This window comes from Herpailurus yagouaroundi, unplaced genomic scaffold (assembly GCF_014898765.1).
Source record: "Herpailurus yagouaroundi ecotype Mexico unplaced genomic scaffold, PumYag 187, whole genome shotgun sequence".
Classification (NCBI taxonomy): domain Eukaryota; kingdom Metazoa; phylum Chordata; class Mammalia; order Carnivora; family Felidae; genus Herpailurus; species Herpailurus yagouaroundi.
The window spans coordinates 9,375,950-9,395,204 of NW_024412418.1; the positions used below are offsets into that span (position 1 = coordinate 9,375,950).

At 42.5% G+C, this 19,255-nt stretch overlaps 1 protein-coding gene across 3 annotated transcripts in view; it reads right to left on the bottom strand.

Moving 5' to 3' along the window:
- EXT2 (exostosin glycosyltransferase 2) overlaps positions 1–19,255 on the bottom strand; it is a 146,345-nt gene that overhangs the window by 28,943 nt on the left and 98,147 nt on the right. For all 3 annotated transcript variants that reach the window (XM_040495385.1, XM_040495387.1, XM_040495386.1), the window contains exons 9-10: positions 17,632–17,821; positions 8,232–8,398 (exon numbers count right to left, since the gene is read on the bottom strand). In XM_040495385.1, the coding sequence (XP_040351319.1) occupies positions 8,232–8,398; positions 17,632–17,821 (357 nt within the window). The remainder of the gene's footprint in view (positions 1–8,231; positions 8,399–17,631; positions 17,822–19,255) is intronic.

A 19,255-nucleotide genomic window follows, 5' to 3' on the forward strand; every position in this document is an offset into this window, starting at 1 on the left:
AAGACCCATGACGGCTTTATAGCAATACATTATACAATACAAATGAAATGAAGAGATTTCCTGAAAAACATAATCTATCAAAAATGAACACACCAAGAAATAGGAAGTCTGAACAGTGCTGGAGTCATTAAAGAAACTGGGTGTGCAATTCATAGGCTAGAGAGCTGGCTGAGAACAGAGGGAACATCGAATGGGTGGTGTAAGGAGAAAGTTATAAATATCAACTATGCTCTCACGACCAAGCTATTATAGGTACAGAGACCACCGTAGCTATGCAGATTTTCTCCTTTCCTTGTGTGTGTGTGTGTGTGTGTGTGTGTGTGTGTGTGTGTGTGTACCAATTTCTTTGTCTCCTTCTCCAATTACTATTTGACATAAGAATTTCTGCTACAATTTATTCAGTTTGTACAATGTACGTAAATTTATACACCTCTTTGGATGTCTGTGGCTTCTTCAGCTCTTGAACCTGTGAGTTTAATGTCCTTTGCCAAATTTTGGAAGTTTTCAGTCATTATTTCTTCGAATATTTCCTCTGCCCCACATTCTTTCTTTTCTCTTCTCCTTCTGGGACTCTGATGACCCAAATGTATCTTTTTTGATTGTCCCATAAGTCCGTGAGGCTCTGTTCATTTCTTTTTTTCAGTCTACGTTCCCTCTGTTGTTCAGATTGGGTAATTCCTACTGATTTATCCTCAAGTTCACTAATTTTTTTCCTGTTATCTTCATTCATCTACTGAGCCCATTGGTGAATTTTAAATTTTGGTTCCTGTAATTATCAGTTTTGCAATTCCCATATGGTTGTTCTTTATATCTGTTTCTTTGCTGCAACTTTCTATTTTTCCATTTGTTTCAAGAGTGTTCATAAGTGCTTATTAAATCATCTTTTATGACAGTGGTTTTAAAATCCTTGTCCAATAATTCCAATATTTGTATCATCTTGGTGTTGGCATCTGTTGACTGTCTTTTCTCATAAAAGTTGCAATTTCCCAATTCTGGTATGATGAGTAATTTTGAATTGCACCCTGAACATTTTGAATATTACTATGAGACTCTGTTCCTTTTAAGTTTCCATATTTTATCAGGGAGTTTAGGTTCAGAATGTATGCCCTGCCCCACCTTTGTGGGCTGTGGATCGAGTAACAATTCAGTCTTCCAAGACTTGATAGTGCTCTTCTGGTCTGCCCAACTTGGGTGTCACCCAGGCACCAATTCTTGAAACCTGGTTGGTATTCTACACCACTGTTCATTTTTCAAAGCTTTTGCTGTGTTGATTCTAATTAGTTCCGTGCATGGGCTGCTTTGAAGGGAGAGGTGGGAGTGCCCCCAGGACTTTACACACAGATTTAGAGAATCCCTTTTCCAGCTTCCTCCTTTCCTTAATCTTCTCTCCACTCTCTGGCTGGGAAGGGATGAGGTGCTACTTCTTTGCTCTCTGAACTACCAGCAAAAGTCAGCCAGTGGCCCTTTGCGGAGGTCTAAGGCCCAGCACTGGGGGAGGGGGAAGGCTCTCTTCCCAGCTTGTAGGTTCTAATGACCCCAACCACTTCCTTCCTTTCCTTTGTTCCTCATGTCCTACAGTTATCATCTCTTTATACTTCCAGGGTTCCCTTTTGCTCTCTCAAGCTCTCTAATACCCTGTATCAGAAATTTTCATATATTAAATCCATGCTATTGAAACAACTAGTATGGATTTGTTTTCCTGACTGATAGGGATTCTTGCTTGTGAATATTAGAATAACAAAGAAAACGTTCAGGTGTTTTTATCTTCCCCATAGGGAGATTTCAACAAATTGGTTTGAATGGTACCCAGCCAAAAATAAGAACAGCTACATATATAATGATCATTATAATTCTATATACTGTAACTGGTTCTCTCTAAGCCCAGTTATATAATGAAATCTTTACAGGTGACATGGTATGGTGAAAATACCACTAAAATGAGTTTAAGCCCTATTAGTGCCAATTACTAACTGGGTGACACCGGGTAAGTCACTTAAGGGCTTCATATATAGCTTACAGATGGGCCTTACCCATAACGTGAGGAAGCTAGATTATCTCCAATTTTCTTTATTCTTCACTTTCTAATTTTCTTTCCCACACCTTATATTCTTAAGAAATCACCAGTAAAACCATCTGGGCCTAGAGTTTTCTTTGCAGGAAGATTTTGATAACAACTTCAGTTTTTTAATAGAGAATTATATATATGCATATATTCTATTTAATTTTACATACTCTGTAATTTCCAAAGAATTCTTACTTTCATAAAAATTTTAATAGTATTCTCTTAGTGTTCTTTTAATGTCTGTAGGATCTATAATATCAATCCTTCTTTAATTCCTTTTCATTCCTGACAATGATAATTTGTGTTCTCCTTTTTTTGAGTGTTCTGGCTAGGGGCTTACCAATTTTGTTCATTCTTTCAAATGTTCAATTTCTGTATCTGTAAATTTTCTCTGTTGGTTTGTTTTCTACTTCATCATTAGCACTTCTTTTACTCTTTCCTTCCACTTGCTTTGGGTTTAACTTACTCTTCCTTTTCAAAGTCGTTAAAGGTGGAACAAACTTTAGGTGGTGTTGCTTTTAGACGTTTCTTCCTTCCTAATACAAGCATTTAATGCTATAAATTTCCCCTAAGAGCCACTTTAGTTGCATCCCACAAATTTTTGTCAGCTTTGAAATGGAATTTACTTACAATAAAATCACCAAATTTAAGTGTGTTTTGACAAGCGTATATAGTCATAAAACCACCATCACAAAGTTTAGAACATTTCCATTGTCTGAAAAGTTCCTTTCTGTTCTTTTCTCATCAGTCTCATCCACTACCCCTGGCAACATAGTTTTTTCTACTCTAGAACTTCATAAACATGGGCAACACATATAGGAAGTACTCTTTGGTATCTGGCTTCGTTCACTTAGCATAATGATTCTGACACTTTTCCAGGTTGCTCCATATATCAGTAGTCCATTTCTTTTTCTTGCTGAGTAGCATTCCATTGCATAGATATTCCACAATTTGCTCTTCCATTTGCCAGCTGATATCTACAGTTTGGGATCTTATGAATAAGGCTGTAAACATTGAGTACATGTCTTTGTGTAAAGACATATGTTTTTATTTCTTTTGGAAGCTGCATCATATGAAAAGTATACGTTTAACTTCATGAGAATCTGCAAAACTGTTTTCCAAATTAGTTGTACCAGTTCGCATATTTACCAGTAACATGTGAGAGTTCTAGTTGCTCCATGGCCTCATCAACACATGGCATTGTCATTCTTTTACATTTTTTTTTAGTCATTCTAGTGAGTATGTAGTGGTAACTCACTGTGCTTGTATTTTAGAATTGCCCTAATGACTATGATGTGGAGGACTTTTTCGTATGTTAGTTTATACCTACATATCTTATCTTCCTTTGTGAAGTAACTGCTCCAATCTTTTGCCCCTTTTCTTTTTTACTGACTTCTTTGTCTTCTTCTTCCTGAGTTGTGAGGGCTCTTTATATATTTTAGATACAAGTTCTTTACCACATGTATGTTCTGAAAATATTTTTCCCAATATAGGACTTTCCTTTTTACTTTCTTAGAAGTGTCTTTTCAAGTGTTGTAATTTTGAGGAAGTCCAACCTATCCATTTTGGTTTCTTTTACAAGTCATGCTACTTGTCTCCTATTTAACAATAATTGCTTAGCTTCAATGTGCTATGATTTTCTCCTCTGCTTTCTTTAAGAAGTTTTGTAATTTTAGTTCTTACATTGAGGACTAGTTAAATTTTTACATACACTGTGAGGTGAGGGTCATGATTTATTTTTCTTTGACATAAGGATATCACATTGTTCTAACACCACTTAGTGAAAAGACTCTCCCATCTCTATTGAATGGACTTGGGTCCTTTGTCAAAAATTAACGACATACATGTGTGCTCTACTTCTGGACTCTTTATTGTGTTTCGTTGATGTGTATGTCTAAGTTGACAACAATACCACAGTGTCTTGATTACTGTAGCTTTATAATAATTCTTAAAATGAGGTAGTCCTGAAACTTTGTTCTACTTCCCAAAATTGCTTTGGCTTTTTCAGGTCTACTCTGCTTCCATTTGAATTTTAGAACAAGTCTGTCAATTTCAATTAAAAAAAAGAAAAAAGAAAAAGCCGTCTGGGATTCTGACTGGGATTGCTTTGAATCTACAGAACAATTTGGGGAGAAATTACACTTTTGAATGTATACATAGGATACAGCTTTCCATTTATGCAGTTGTACTTCAATTTCTCTCAGCAACATTTTGTAGTTTTTACTGAACATATCTGGCACACATTACCTTCAATTTTTCAAGCATTTTTTACACATTTGCGTGAATATAATTTTTTACGGCTTTTTGGAAATAAGATTTGACATACGATAAACTAAATCTATTTGAAGTGTATAACTTGATATGCATAATTTGGTATGTGTACATCTATATACACAGTAAAATCATCATCCCAGTTAAGATAATGAACATATCCATAACCCCTAAAAGCTTTTTTGCCTCTTTGTTATTCTCCCTCTTGCTCTTCACAGCTTGACCCTCCCCACTCCTAAGTGTGGCAACCACTGATCTTTCAATCACTGAAAATTAGTTTGTATTTTCTAAAATTTTACATAAAGGTAATCATAATATATGTTCTTTTTCATCTTGCTTCATTCACTCATCCTAATTATTATTAAATACATCCATGGTATGTCTCCATAGCTCATTCATATTTATTACTGAGTAGTATTCTATTGTATGGATATATCACGATTATTCATTCAGATTGGACATTCTGTGTTTTTCCTCTAGTTTCCAGCTTTTACAAATAAAAACTGCTATGAATATTGGTGTACAAGTATTTGTGTATATGTGTGCTCCTATTTCTCTAGGGTAAATCTCTATATGAAGAATGGTGGGTCACATGGTAGGTATATGCTTAGCCTCTGAAATTCCAAATGGTTTTTCAAAATGGCTGGATCCAGACTGTGGATCACGGTGGACGGGCACGCACGCCGGAGTAACTTATTCCACAGCTTTCATGTGCATGCTGGTGATAAAGGTTTGTTTATTCATCAACTATTACTGAGTAACCACTGAATGGAATAAACCGGGTCAGGCATAGAGATAAAGCAATGAACAAGACAGCCATGATTCCTGCCCTTGTGGGGCTTACATTCTAGAAGAAAAGCAGACATTAAACAATATACTTCACAATTAATTATTTGCTTACAAAGAGGTAGAATGCTCTGAACCTAACCTCCCTGAAAGCTTCTCTGAGATAGCAACAATTGAGCTGAGTGCTGACGGATGAGTAGCAATTAATAAGATAGATATAATCCAAATGCACTGTGCTCAGCACAAGAAAGTAGCTCTGGGTTCCAACATAACTCCCCTTGGACATAAATTTTTGTTAACAGATTTATTAATTCACTTTATCAGTCAGGCTTGCTCCCAATTCCTGCATGAAATAATCCCAGGCTTTGGCCAAAAACAAACAAATAAACAAGCAAACAAACAAAAAACAGGATCAGGAGCCCCATCACCTTCTGTCTTTTGACTCAACACAAAAGCAGGTACCCTCTCTAGAACAGTAATGTCCCAAGAAGAATGGAAACAACAACCTTTCCCATGAACCACAGCGGAGTCATGAGTGGGATAATGGGAATAACCATAGTAGCCGCCATTATAGCAGCCAACATGGTGTCTTGTAAAGTGCAGAGGATACTGCCTACCACATAGAAGGAGCAGTCACTGAGCATTCTCTTTCCATGTGCTAGGCACTACGGAATTTTCTATGTACACAATAACTTAATGAAGTGGATATTGTTACTGCCATTTTATGCAAGAATAAAATAACATCCAGAGAGATTAAAAAGCTTGTCCATGGTCATTAACTAGTCAGTGAAAGGGCAGGAATTCAGGTCCAGAGCTATCCTAACTTTGTCCATTATATTAACTACTATGCAAGAAATAACTTTTACAAAGTTACCCCAAAGCACCAATGGTAGGGATGCCTGAGAAACCTGTTTGTTTTCCTTAGCATCAGGATAACTCTGTGAGAGACAACTGATACGCTCATGGCTCTTCGTACTACTTTTGCAAACCAGTAGTCTCTGACAGGGTAAAATCTTAGAGGACCGCATAGTGTAGACAAACTTGGACTGAAATTCCAACTCTTCCACTCATTAGCTGTGTGACTGTAGATAAGTTATCTAACCTTCTTAGTCTTAGTAAAGAATGAGAAAAGCAGTAACTGTCTTGCAGATGTGAGAAAAGATCGTAAGTAATATAAGAACACCCAGAACATTCACTGGAATACAGAGAGTAGTTATGAAAGTTCGCCTTCCATGGCATCTAGAGAAGATTCAGATTAATGTAGAGGAGGTGTTTTCCTGCCTGCCACTCCTCCAATAGGCAGGTACTTCCTTCAAGGTGATGTGGAATCAAACACAGGTCATCAGAGGAAAGAGCGGAAGAGGCTTGAAACAAACTCAAGGTTGAAAGAAATCCCAGGGTTCAATATACATAACATCTTAAGATTTCAACTCAAGGTCAAAAGGAATACGTTTAGTCCACCTTTCTTTCTTTTTTTTTAGAGAGAGAGCATGAGCGGAGACAGGGAAAGGGAGAGAGAGAGACTCTTAAGCAGGCTCCACTCCACGACAGTGAGATCATCACCTGAGCCAAAATCAAGAGCAGGACACTCAACCGAATGAGTCAGCCAGGTGCCTCAAGTCTGCCTTTCTTTCACTAGACTTCATTTAGCCCAACTGAAAATACTGAGGAGGGAGCACTCTATCCATCTTGGCTATATCATTCCAAATGTTCCCTTTTATCCACCTCCCTTTCACCACAAAAAAACAAAACAAAAAAAAAAAAAAAACCATGAATATATTCTGAAGCCACTATATGCAACGAAGAGAGGAAACACTGGCCAAAAAAAAAAAGGTCTTTTTGCCATGAGTTGGCTAGAGAAACAAGTAGGTAATTCGCTTTTTTTTAAAAAATGGGAATGATAGTGTGCTACAAATCATCTAATATCCTAGATGTGATAATGTAAAAGACATCTCTGTGAATGAGAATAAACCCAAAAAGATGACACACATGTTTGATTAGCCACTCTCACGCCTTTCACCGGCCAGTAACTATACTGACTGTATCACACACCAGCCTAATTCACAACAATTTCTGTTACACTCAAACTTAAAAAAACAAACAAAGAACTTGAGCTTTTAATTTTTGGTGGTGGTGACAGGGGGATTCCTATTTCTTCCCCTGAAAATCCACTTCTAGCTTAAGGGTTAGAAAATGAACTTCTATAATAAATATACAATATAGAATATATATTCATTTAATAAAATCTGAGTGCCAAATATGGCCTCGTATAATAACATTTCGTGATTTCCTAGAACCTCAACTTCAGCAAACCCCGAGTCAACTACAAAGACAGCTGCCTCTCTCATGGGCAGGACGAGTGTAGGGGACAGACCGCACCCCTTTCCCTGTGTCGGCCGTGGCTAATTGACGTATACTCTCTGTTTTGCTTAGGTCCGATGCCGCCGTCACATCCCCGCACCGCAGGCCTCCTCCTGCCGCCGTCATGCCATGCATCTCACGCACATCCTCCCTGACAGAGCTCATCAATTCCTATTGCTTTTCACCAGGCCTCGGCTCTGGCACTTTCCCCTGGGGAGACCTTTACTGGTCTCCATACTTAACCCTTGAACCCAGCCTAATCCATCAGCCGCACTGAATGAACGGTGATAGAGCATGTTTCTCCCTAAAGACAGGCAGCCAACCTCTCCACTTAAACCTCAGAAAGAAAGCCATCAACAGGGTCTGCTTTCTGTTTGTCAGCGTCTCCAGCGTCTCTGCTCATTGGCGTTTTTATTGTTGCCGCGCCCAGCTGCTTGAGTCAGGGGAAGTGCCATTCGAGGAGACATCAATTAAGTGCTCGTTAAATGCTATAGACGCTCTTTTGAAAATATCCCCTGGGACTCTCCCTGGGAGTTCCCAAAAGTAGTGGAGGCCACAGCTGTCACTCTAGGATAGGGTTTCCCCAAAGTCTGGGAGAACAGCTTCATAACCCACGCTCTTCTGCACTATGGACTAGGGAGTAGAAACTGTGGCTTTAGACGATGAAATCTAATCCTCTTCATTAGGAAAGACAAGCAACGCTAGGCAAGAAACAGTCAATATGTAAACAGACTGTCTGAAACCTCCTTACCTCATAACCAAACTGCAGCTCATCAGAGGTCAGCATGATGATATCATCGTCGATAGCCAGGACAGCCTCTGTCTCGATTTCGTCGTAAGGGAAGAATCGGTTACTCAATTTGTTTTCAGCAGTCCTCACAACTTTTAATGGAACCCGGATTTTGGGCCAGAGAGAGTCTGGGGGTGGGGGGGAAAAACGAGGCATGCATTACTCTTCTAACCTCTGTGAGGAGATAAAGCAGTGAATGCACCATGCCACAGATGTGATGGAACTTACTTCCACGGCTCCCACTCAACCCACACGTACAACTGTGCACGGGGGAGCTCTTACAGATGCCTGGTTATAAAATTCGGTAAGTACTTCTGTCCTCTCTAGGTCCTCACAACACTACTCAACCTCAAGGCTGTCTTAGCCAGAGTGCACAGATGGCTCCCGCTCACAACTGAGACACAGAGAAGCAGAGAGACCCTAGATCACAACAAGAGGAGGGGTCAAGTCCACACTGTCTCATTCTCAGGCCCAGGGTTTGCTACCAGAATTCCACCGGCTCCCCTGAATACCTCCGGCCAGGCACACCCCAGCTCAAAGCATGCCTCCGCTCTGCCAGCAAAGACAAAGCACGCGCTCGAGGTGTCTGCCCCGATGTGCCGGCCTCCACAATGCAATCGCAAACAGAGATCAATGCCGCTAAAATCCAGCCCTCAAAATGGGTCTCACTGAACAACGTGGGTTTCTTAACTTAGCACTTTATCCCCTCAACCACCCCTTCGCTCTGATTCACTAGGTTTGGTTTCTCATCATGACCAATTTACAGAATAAATATCAAATTTCTAGGTCCAATTATGCGGGATTTTCTAGTATACTGAAGAAACACCAACCCATGACCTGCCTTACATTTTTTGCCATTCTACTCTGAAATGATTGAAGCAATTCAACCACAGGTTCCTCATTTTAAAATGGTGCATTTAGCATAGCACCCCTGTCCATAGACCTCGGGTTCTTTGCAGAGGGTAGTGTGTTCTTCACACAGCATTGTCAAATGACAAGAGGAAAGCTAGGTATCATACTGGTTCCCAAAACTCCATTGTGTAATTGTGGAAAGATGAGATGCAGTCTGCGTGGGTCTTGAAGTTCCAAGTGCCTGTGGCCGCTCCCAGGTCCCCATACTAAAGAGAAGTGTGGTGAGGGAGAGTCAGAAGGGAAAAGGCTGTCTTTACTGCTTTCAGATGAAATATCTCACTGAGGTACATTTTATAGTGTATCCATGTAACACATTGTTGGGACACTTCCAGAGTCCTGGAAGAAGCCGGCACAATGGAGGCCCTGTAATTAAGGAAGGCATTCAGCCTTAAATAAGCACAGAGCCTGAAAAAGCAGTCAACTCCAAGAAGTATGTTTGGGAAAAGACTGAACTGAACACCAAAGAAATGATCCTATGGGTCACTGCCTTTTAATCAATAACAGTAGTTAATTATAGCTTCCTTCTTGGCACAGAAGCACATAATAAATAACTTTGGAATAAATGGATGGACACAGGACTTGAGAGACTGAAGACCTGAGTCCTGTATTACCTATGGGGTCTCAGGCAACTCCTTCTCGTTCTCCTCTAAGAATAAGCAGGGGTGGGGGGAGGGCACCTTTACTAAGCAACTAGTATATGCCACACGCTTTGTAGATGCAATGTCATCCAATCCTCCTGACAACCCTGTGGGGCAGAAATTACTTACAAAGTAGTAGCAGTAGTTACAAGGCTCACAGAGATTAAGTAATTTGGCAGGAGTTACAGAGCTAATAAATGAGAAGGCCTGTGACTGAATCTGAGTCTGTTTAGCATCAAAAACCAAACAGAACATGTACAATCTATTGCAGCTTGAACACCTCATGCTTGTCTAGATCTGGGACAAAACAATGAAGTTCAATGTTTTCTCCAGCAGTCATCCTTATTCTCGTTTGCTCCCCACTCCGTCTTCCAGGTAAATAAAACCCCTGGCATAAATCTACTGTCTAAATCCTTATAAAACATGAATCATAACGTCTAAAATATAAGAGGTTATAGCCCCACCTACTAGACCACTGAGTCTCAAACTTTCTGGTGTCAGGATTCCTATAGGCTCTTAAAAATTGTTGAGAACCCTGGGGTGGGTGTGGGGGGGAGGGGGATATGGGGGATGGGCATGGAGGAGGGCACATTGTTGGGATGAGCAGTGGGTGTTGTATGTAAGCGATGAATCATGGGAATCTGCTCCTGAAGCCCAGAGCACAGTGTATACAATGTATGTTAGCTACCTTGACAATAATTTATATTATAAATAAATATATATATCGTTGAGAACCCCAAAGAAGTTTTCCTTATATGGGATACACACACACACACACACACACACACACACACACACACACACACACTATTTATTTGTATGAGAAATGAAAACTGAGGAAATTTTAAACACAAGAATACACAAGCACACATTCCAGTAGCCACTAGATTGATGTTATCCCATGTTACGTAGCCTCTGAAAAACTCCTCTGTCACCTTGTGAAAGAATAGAGTGGGAAATGGAGGTGACTTAGTATTATTATGAACATAATTTCAACCTCCCACACCCCCTGCAAGATTCTCATGGATGTCCAGGTCCCTGGACCACACTTTGAGAGCTTTTGTGTTCAGATTTGGGTGTCAAAATACGGAGAAAGTTCCAACAACCTGGAGGAGTGTTGTTGTCCAGTCTGGGAGGAGTGACAGGGGCAGTGCAGGCACATGAATCCAGGATTTCTATGGAATGTTTAAAGAAACCAACTGTGCCAGCTGTCAGCGTACTGCCCCTCAGCTCCAATGCCACCCTTCATTGCCCTGTTTCTCATACTGGAACTAGATCCCGTATACATTTCCCTTTTGCCAACTAGCTCAATTCTAGGTTTTGTCTGTGGAGGGTGCTGGAGGGACCCTTGGGAGGGAAGGGGGCTTTTCTTGTACGTTTCAGTGTGCCTCTTTAACTTCCTGCTCCTTCGGTCTTTGGCCAGAAGACAGACAGGCAGCCGCACTTCTCCCCACCAAGTGTAAGTGGCACCTCTAAGGGGCCCCTTCACAACAGGTTCTGCAGAGACCCCCAAGAGCAATGCAGCTGAGGGACCCTCGCCATGGGTGGTTCCACGGGAGCTCACTGAAGCCCTCAACAGTTTCCTAGTAAATTCAAGAACACGCTCTGGGTAGCTTCCTATTGAATTCCGTGGGTACTGAAGGGGGGCGGTAGGTTTCCTGGTCACCAGACTGAGCCTGCAACCCCCACACACTTCACTATGCAGTGGGCTACGTATTGTCACACGCTCTCCAACAAGGTCTGAATCTCACATCTAGCTGGGGAAGGGGCTCCTGTTATCTTGACAGTTTTTACTTCTTAGTCACCAATCACCCGTTACTGGTTAATGATTCTTTATATTAAACTTTTCCTGTTCAGGTTACTGGTGGTTTCAGTCTTCTACATTGGCCTTGACTAATACATTAGGCTATCAGGAGGGTTATCAGATGAAAGGGGAATTGTTCTCCATGGCCTCTAAAGTTAGAACCATGACCGGTAGCTGGGTGAAAGTTGCAGGGAAACTGATTTAGATTCAAAATAGGTAGGAATCTTCTGATGGCAGAAACTGTTTTAGATACAGTGAAATGCCTTCAGCAGTTCAATGCACCCTTTTACTTGAAATGTACTAATTTAGGTCAGATTTCTACTCGACATCATATGAGAAACCAAACAAGATGTCTCTAAGGTCCGGGATCACATAAGACAGTAATATATCATAGAAAGAACAGTCTCTGGGGGTGCCTGGGTGACTCAGTCAGTTAAGCATCTAACTCTTGATTTCGGCTCCGGTCATGATGCCAGCCAGGGTCATGGGAACAAACCCTGCATTCACTTGGAGCCTGCCTGGGATTCTCTCTCTCTCTCTCTGTGGCTCCCCCACTCACACTCACTTTCTCTCTAAATAAGAAAGAAAGAAAGAAAGAAAGAAAGAGAGAGAGAGAGAGAAAGAAAGAGAGAGAGAGAGAAAGAGAGAGAAAGAAAGAAAGAAAGAAAGAAAGAAAGAAAGAAAGAAAGAAAGAAAGAAAGAAAGAAAGAAAGAAAAAGAAAGAACGAACGTTCTTTGGGAAGAGCTTCAAATCCCAGGTGTACTCCTTACTAGTCATGTGATCCTAAACAAATCAATCGTGTTTAACCTGTGTCTTCAACTACGAAGACAGAATAATAACACTATCTTCCCATCACTGACTGTGAGAATGAACATGAAAGCACTTAGCAGCACAGCGCCTGGCACATGGCAGATATCCAGTAAATGTTAGCTGTGCCTTCCTTTGAACATATGTGTCTATTTATAGAACCAAAGGACTTCTTTTGAACCTTAGGGGTGGCAAAGTGGTATATGTTAGATCTGATACATTACTCTGAAAATCCAGTGGCATCACCCAGCTTGTACCTTTCATATCCACTTTTATGTATGTATGTATGTATGTATGTATGTATGTATGTATTTACTGAGAGAGAGAGAGAGAGAGAGACAGAGACAGAGACAGCGTGAGCCAGGTAGGGGCAGAGAGAGAGGGAGAATTCCAAGCAGGCTCCACACGGTCAGCACAGAGCCCCATGTGAGGCTCGAACTCACAAACGGTGAGATCATGACCTGAGCTGAAATCAAGAGTTGGACACTTAACCAACTGAGCCACCCAGGTGCCCCCATATCCACTTTTAAATAAATAGGATCCCTGCCATTATTAATCCTCTAGAGCTGAGACAATGGAACACAGAAATGAAGCAAAAGAACACAAAGTAACAAACAGCTCCTCTTTCTGCAGTGTGTATAGACAACAGGCTAGCTGCTTGGGTTGAGTATGAACTTTCTTCTACCCTGCATGGGATTTGGACTTCCACTTGGTGAATGTGCACAGCATGTTCGAAGCACAGACGGCTTTCCACATATATCACCTACATAGCCAAAGAATTACTTGAGACAATATCCATAGGGAACTAACTTGCCCCTGCCCTTGTAAAGTCTTTGATGGGGAAGTTTTAGGGAACGATGCAGGGCCAAGGAGGATGATATGGGCCAAGGAGGTGAAGATGGACACGGGACTACCCTTCCCTGTTCCGAGTCACACCTCGGTAGCCAAAAGTCAGCCAGGGCAAGAGCAGTCTCCACCTCAACAGTCAGCTGTCTATGCACCATCATTACCACAGACAGGCCTCCCAACAGAACTCCCAGTTTCTCACTTTCACATTTTCAAGTAAAATAGGCCTCCAAGAAAAGGAACTACCATTCGCCCAGGCTTCAGCATTCCTTCTGTGGAGGGCAGCACCAAAAATAAACATTATAAATTACCCCCTGCCCTTAAAGTAGATAATTCTGACATGGGATTTTGATTGTTTAAAAAATTAGGACAGAAGCTCAAGGTAGGAGAGAAAAATATGGGTGAGAAAGAAGAACTTTTTCTCCCCTTTCCATTAGTATTTTCAAAAGAACAGACTTACTCTTCTGTCTCTCTTTTGAGTCCCTGACAAGGACCTAGTTCGTCTACATAATCCCAAATCAGAGAACAGACAAAGCGTGATGATTTGCCTACTACTAAATGGTAATCCAAATAGATACAGTGGGGCTTTGTGCAAAGGGCATGAGCTTCGCATCCACAGAGACACGTGTTTATTTCTGGCTCTGCCATTTGCAGTTTTGTGATTCGGGCAAATCACACGTCTCATCGGGAGTTTCATTTTTGTAAAATGGGAATAAGAACAGCTTCCTTGCAGGTTTGTCCTAAGGACTAGAGATAATATGTGTAAAGCACCTGGCACAGTGCCTGCTCCTGGGATTTAAAAGGTACATAATACGTGGTTATAAAAACATCGTATCGTTTTCATCTTTATAACTGGGTTCTTGTAAAGTCTCACAAACTTCACTTCTCCCGTGATAATCTGAAGAGGTGTAGACACACGGCTGTGGGAGGCCCCTTAGGATGCAGAAGGACACAGTAAAGCATAGCCAGAGACCTTCAGGCTCCAATTCCATTGCTGAGCCCAAATGGGGTCTCTTTTTCTGTACTCCTTCTAAATTCTAAATGAATTCAAAATAATGTACCTTATGTCTCATCCTGTGAATCTGCAGCTGGCAAAATAAAAATGTCACCTTCCATTCACACAAAGTAGTCTGAAAAACAAGGGTTTTCCAAGCACATTGCTGAATTTATGAAAAACAAACAGCTGAGCCAGGTGACCTGATAACTTCACAGTTAGGAGCTTTAGTCTAGCTCTAAGGAGAAAAAGAACTCCTTGTGTTGAGGGTTTTTTTTTAATGTGTACTGATTAATGGTTTTCTCCACATTGGATGCCAAGAAAGATGTGAGCAAAGAGAATTTTCCCTCCATCTTGGCAAAGGTACTATAAAATGCTCAGGTTGACTGAAGATGACCTCAAGCCCATCCTGGCCAACACTGTCACAAACACAACCACAGACCCATAAAATAAATGGTCAGATTATCTCCATACAAACCTTGAGCTCACTTCTGGAGTGCTCAAGCTGCCGGTGTCCAGCTGGTCCCCATGACGTTAATTCCCCACAGTCCCAGAATTCAGCACAAATGCAAGGTGGCTGGCTGTGACTTCTACTTCTCTGTTGCCTCCTCTGGGTTGACCATCCCAACACACTCAGCCCAGCCCGCCTGCTAACAACTATCAAAGTCACAATCTGAAGCCAGGGAGCTCCTGAGGTCAATTCAAATTTAACACTGAAATCAGCTAAAACAGAAGGCTGAGTTAAACCTGTCTGAGATGTACAATGTAAGAGCTTCCTTCACACGGAGGCCAGGGGCCAAGCCAAACAACCTCTATATCCATCAAGTTTGGAAACTGAAGAGCTGGGGAGGACGAAGGCAGTGGCTTGCCTTTTTTTTTCTGACAGAGCTCGAAACCGATGTGACGAAAGCTCACTGGAAATTTCTATTGCCTAGTCTAAGTATTTACTTAAACTTCAAACCCAGCAATTTAGGCTTAAATGTAACCAAAAAGCAAAAAGTATTTGGTTGTGTTGGAGAGTGAAAAAAAAAAAAAAAGTGGTGGGGGGAGCTGGGGGGGGGTGGATTTCTGCCTACATTAACCCTCCCGGCAGCAGACATGTTCACCGCAATATTTATTTTAGTAAATGTAGAGAAAGTGAAAAACATCATTTTCGCCTCTAATATTTCAAAGGCTTGGACTTGCTTTATAAAAGATATATATGTTACTAATGCCATACATGCAGACTCAGATGGCTTTGCTGGCATGAGGACCAGAGCTGACAGCCTCATTTACCAACTGAACAAACACCCCACAGAAGATTAAACATGGTTCACGCTCTCCCCAAACAACCACATCGCCAGAGCCTGAGCGGAGACCTAAAAACCACCGCGAGGGAAAAAAAAGCTAGTTCGGTCTCTAAACGTGTCAAATTTGGGGCCTCATCGGTTGAGGGCTCGCTCTCTTCCCTGGAGCCAAAACATTACAAAAATAAACTAAGCTCCTGGTCACAAAATTAACCACATTTTAGCAAGGTCTCCCCAAAATTAAGACTGAACACCCAGCTCCAAAACCTCTAGGTTTGTGTTACTGCTTTCCGTCAAACCAGGGCGAGGCGAGGGCTTCGACTAGGAGGGCAGAGAACGGTTCCTCCCTTCTCACGGTCTGCGAGGGACTCGCACTCACAAGAAACCATTCCCCTGGAGCCCAAAGTGCCTGACCAAGGTGTCTAAGGAAGGAGAAGCCTCCTTTGCATTTAGCTCCAGATTCTGCACCTGTGCCTATCCGGGCGGGCGGGGGCTCCCTCGGAAAGCCGGCGGCCTGCGTGCGCGGGGGCAGGCGCAGGAGGGTGAACGTGGCAGGATGCAGTGAGCTACCGCAGATCCGAGCAGGGACCCACAGCCTTCCTTCTCAAAACAGGACCCGTCCCTTTCAAGTGCCAGACCAAGGAGCAGCACAACAGTGCCGGCCGGCTCACCCCCCCCCCCCCCCCCCCCACCTCCAGGTGAGGCACCGGGCTGGGCCCTCTCCATGCCCCTCCCTGCACAGCTTCCGTTTCCCTCCGCCTTTCCCTTCCTCCTGCCCAGTTCTTCCTCCTCCCCTCTCCTCCCTTTTCCTTCTACCCCTTTCTTGAGAGTCAAATAAATGAAACAAACAAAAATCCAGGAAACTGGTTGTTGGGAGGAAAACGGACTTGGCATAAAAAGATGTACTTAATAAGAAAAGGCACTGTTCTTTGGAGCGTAAAATGGGAGCGTCATTTAAAGTAGACATTTTGTTTACTTAAACCACGGCTCCCTAAATCTAGAGAGAAAGTGTAGGATTCTCTCAGAGAACGAAAATCCCACTAAGGAACATTTCTTAAATGTCTCAGGAGGTACTAAAGAATTTTCTTGGGGGTAATTTCTGATTTGCCTCACAGACAGTAAATGTTCTTCTTCCAGCCTAAACTATAGATCTACCGGGGGCAGTTTCCAGGGTTGACTATCCTGACTTCAGTATTCCCAATTAAAAGAGAATAGCCATAAAAAGTGCAGATACTACTGTCAGGCAATAAACTAGACCTTATCAGTGATAGTGGTGCACATTACAAACTTCAAACTCATTCCTTGCTCTAATCCATCAGAAACTTCCTGGCTTTAATAGGCTATAAAGGGCAGGAGCTTTGAAGTGCCTGGGATTAGGATCAGTAATAGACAGACTGAATGAGAAACTAAATGCAGGTGGAACATACTCTATGCCTCCTGAATGAAAAAGAAATCCAATTAATCAAACAGTCCTCAACCCTAGCTGCCAGCGCCAGCCAGCAGCTCACACGGTGGCCAAGGCAAGGGACAAAGCGATTAGCGATGAACCGCCTGGGGACCGTAGTGCGCACTCACTTTAAGGAACTGATTTGAAGCCTGGAGACGGCATGCTCTTCTGACTTGCCCAGTTGGAAGTGAGGCCATCTTTTTTTTTTTTTTTTTTTTTTTAAGGAAAGCACAGTATCAGAGCCGAGATAAGGAAGGAGAAAACTAATGCCTTTTAAACTGAGCTTTCATGTAAACAAATCAGCTGAGATGGCCGAGGGAAGCTGAGGTCTGTTTTCCCAAGGCTGCTGGCCTTTGATCCCACTGATTCCTAAGCTCTCAGACCCTCGTGGCTGCAGCTCACACCCTGGGCGCACAGTGAGCTGGGCCACCCCAGAACAAAAATGAGATGGCTGACTAAACGGGTCACGCTGCCTCAGAAATGGCATTACTGTTGACAAAGCAGGAAACTTCATGCAAGCCTAAGGATGCAAATAATGTGGCCAGTCCCAAACTGACCCGGCTGGGAGGCGCGCCGACACCCAAAGCAGGCCGTTCCTGAACACAGCACCTTCCCACCCTTTTTACCTTCCGGGGGATTTTTATTCTGATTATTCCAGACAACGAGCAGCTTGGACAGACTGGGCACCTTGGACACTTCAGTGATGACCCGGAAGAGGCTCTCCACTCGGTCGTAGGTGAGGACGATGGCGGTAAAACCTTGGGACTGTGGTGGAATCAGTGGGAGGAAGAGTGGGTTGCTCACACTGCCCCGCTTCTGCAAGAGAACAGATGAAGAGGAGTCAGCAAAGGGTCTAGTAACCATGGGGCTGATCTCTTTGCCACTGCTGTCAGCAGGCTAGAACGTGGGAGATTGGGTGGCTGTCACCGTGACCAGCCCAAGAGCTTTTGTACGGACTCTCTTTAATTAACTTTAGCTCTGATGCCACTAAAACAGGAGCAGAGAATGTCTGTGGCCCAGAAGAGATTGCTAGTTAAACCCAGCAGATGAAATACATGCATTATCTCCATTCTCTCCTCAAGTCCACTAAAGTGACCGTAGATCGGAAATAGAAATGGACGACGACAGTGAAATGAGAGAGGCCACCACAGCTGATGAGCAGCAGGGACGGGTTTCTGAAAGACTGGAAGGGTGAAGTGGTAACGGGGCAGGAGAATGAGAGTGGAAGCGAAGTGCCTACACAGAGGCGGGCCCACGAAGGCAAACCAGTCCAAACTGCTCAGCCCCCAAAGGCTCAGAACGAGTTCAGCAGGAACCTTGTGGGATAAGAGGAGGGGCAGGGCTGAAAACAGGAAGACTGGTTAAAAATATGTGTAAGGAGCAAAAAAAGACCCAGATCCACAAAACTTCCCTTCACCCAGCCACTCAGCCAGAAGACTCCTCTTCTTGCCCACCCCTGCAGGGGGAGGGAGGTATATTCTCTGGGGAACTGAAGCTCTGGGTATGGAAATGTGGACACCTTTGGAAGGAAAATGCAGGTGCCAGTCTACGTTCTGAGTGATGAGCCCCAGAGCCTTCTTGCTCTCCAGCTCCCCAAACGCTGGCGGCCATGGAGCCCACTTGCCCCTCTACCACCTCACAGCCCTCCGGGAAGTAGGCTTGCCCTCACACACAGAGCTTCCTTCCGGTGAGGTTTTCAGTGATTCCCTGGTAATTATGAACAGATCCTAGAATCACAGCCGTTTCAACAATATCTTCCGCATAATGACAGAAACCAAATGAACGAATAGAAAAGCAGGAACTCAGGGGAAACCAAGACAATAGAAAAGCAGAAGGACATTAAAACAACATCAATAAATTATATCCTCAGGAAGAGAATTTTTCATCCATGAAATAAGAATAAATTGCTATTTTTATTTAAAAAGATCTATCAAAGAACAGGAAAGAATACTTGAACGTTAAAAATACAGCTTAATTTTTTTTTAAAGCAGGATTGAAAGAAAAAGGCAACATATTCCAATCTAGTGAACAAAAAGGGCAGAGATAAAAAACAGGACAAAAAAGATGAGAAAATCCAGGAGGTCCAACATCCATCTAACAGGTTCCTGAAAAAGAAAACACAGAATACAGAAGAAAGAAAATTACCAAAGAAATAAGTTCTCAGAACAGTAGAAGAGACATGAGTTTTCACATTGAAAGGGCCCAAGAAGTAATTAGCGCACTGAATTTGAAAAAAACAAAAAAAACAAA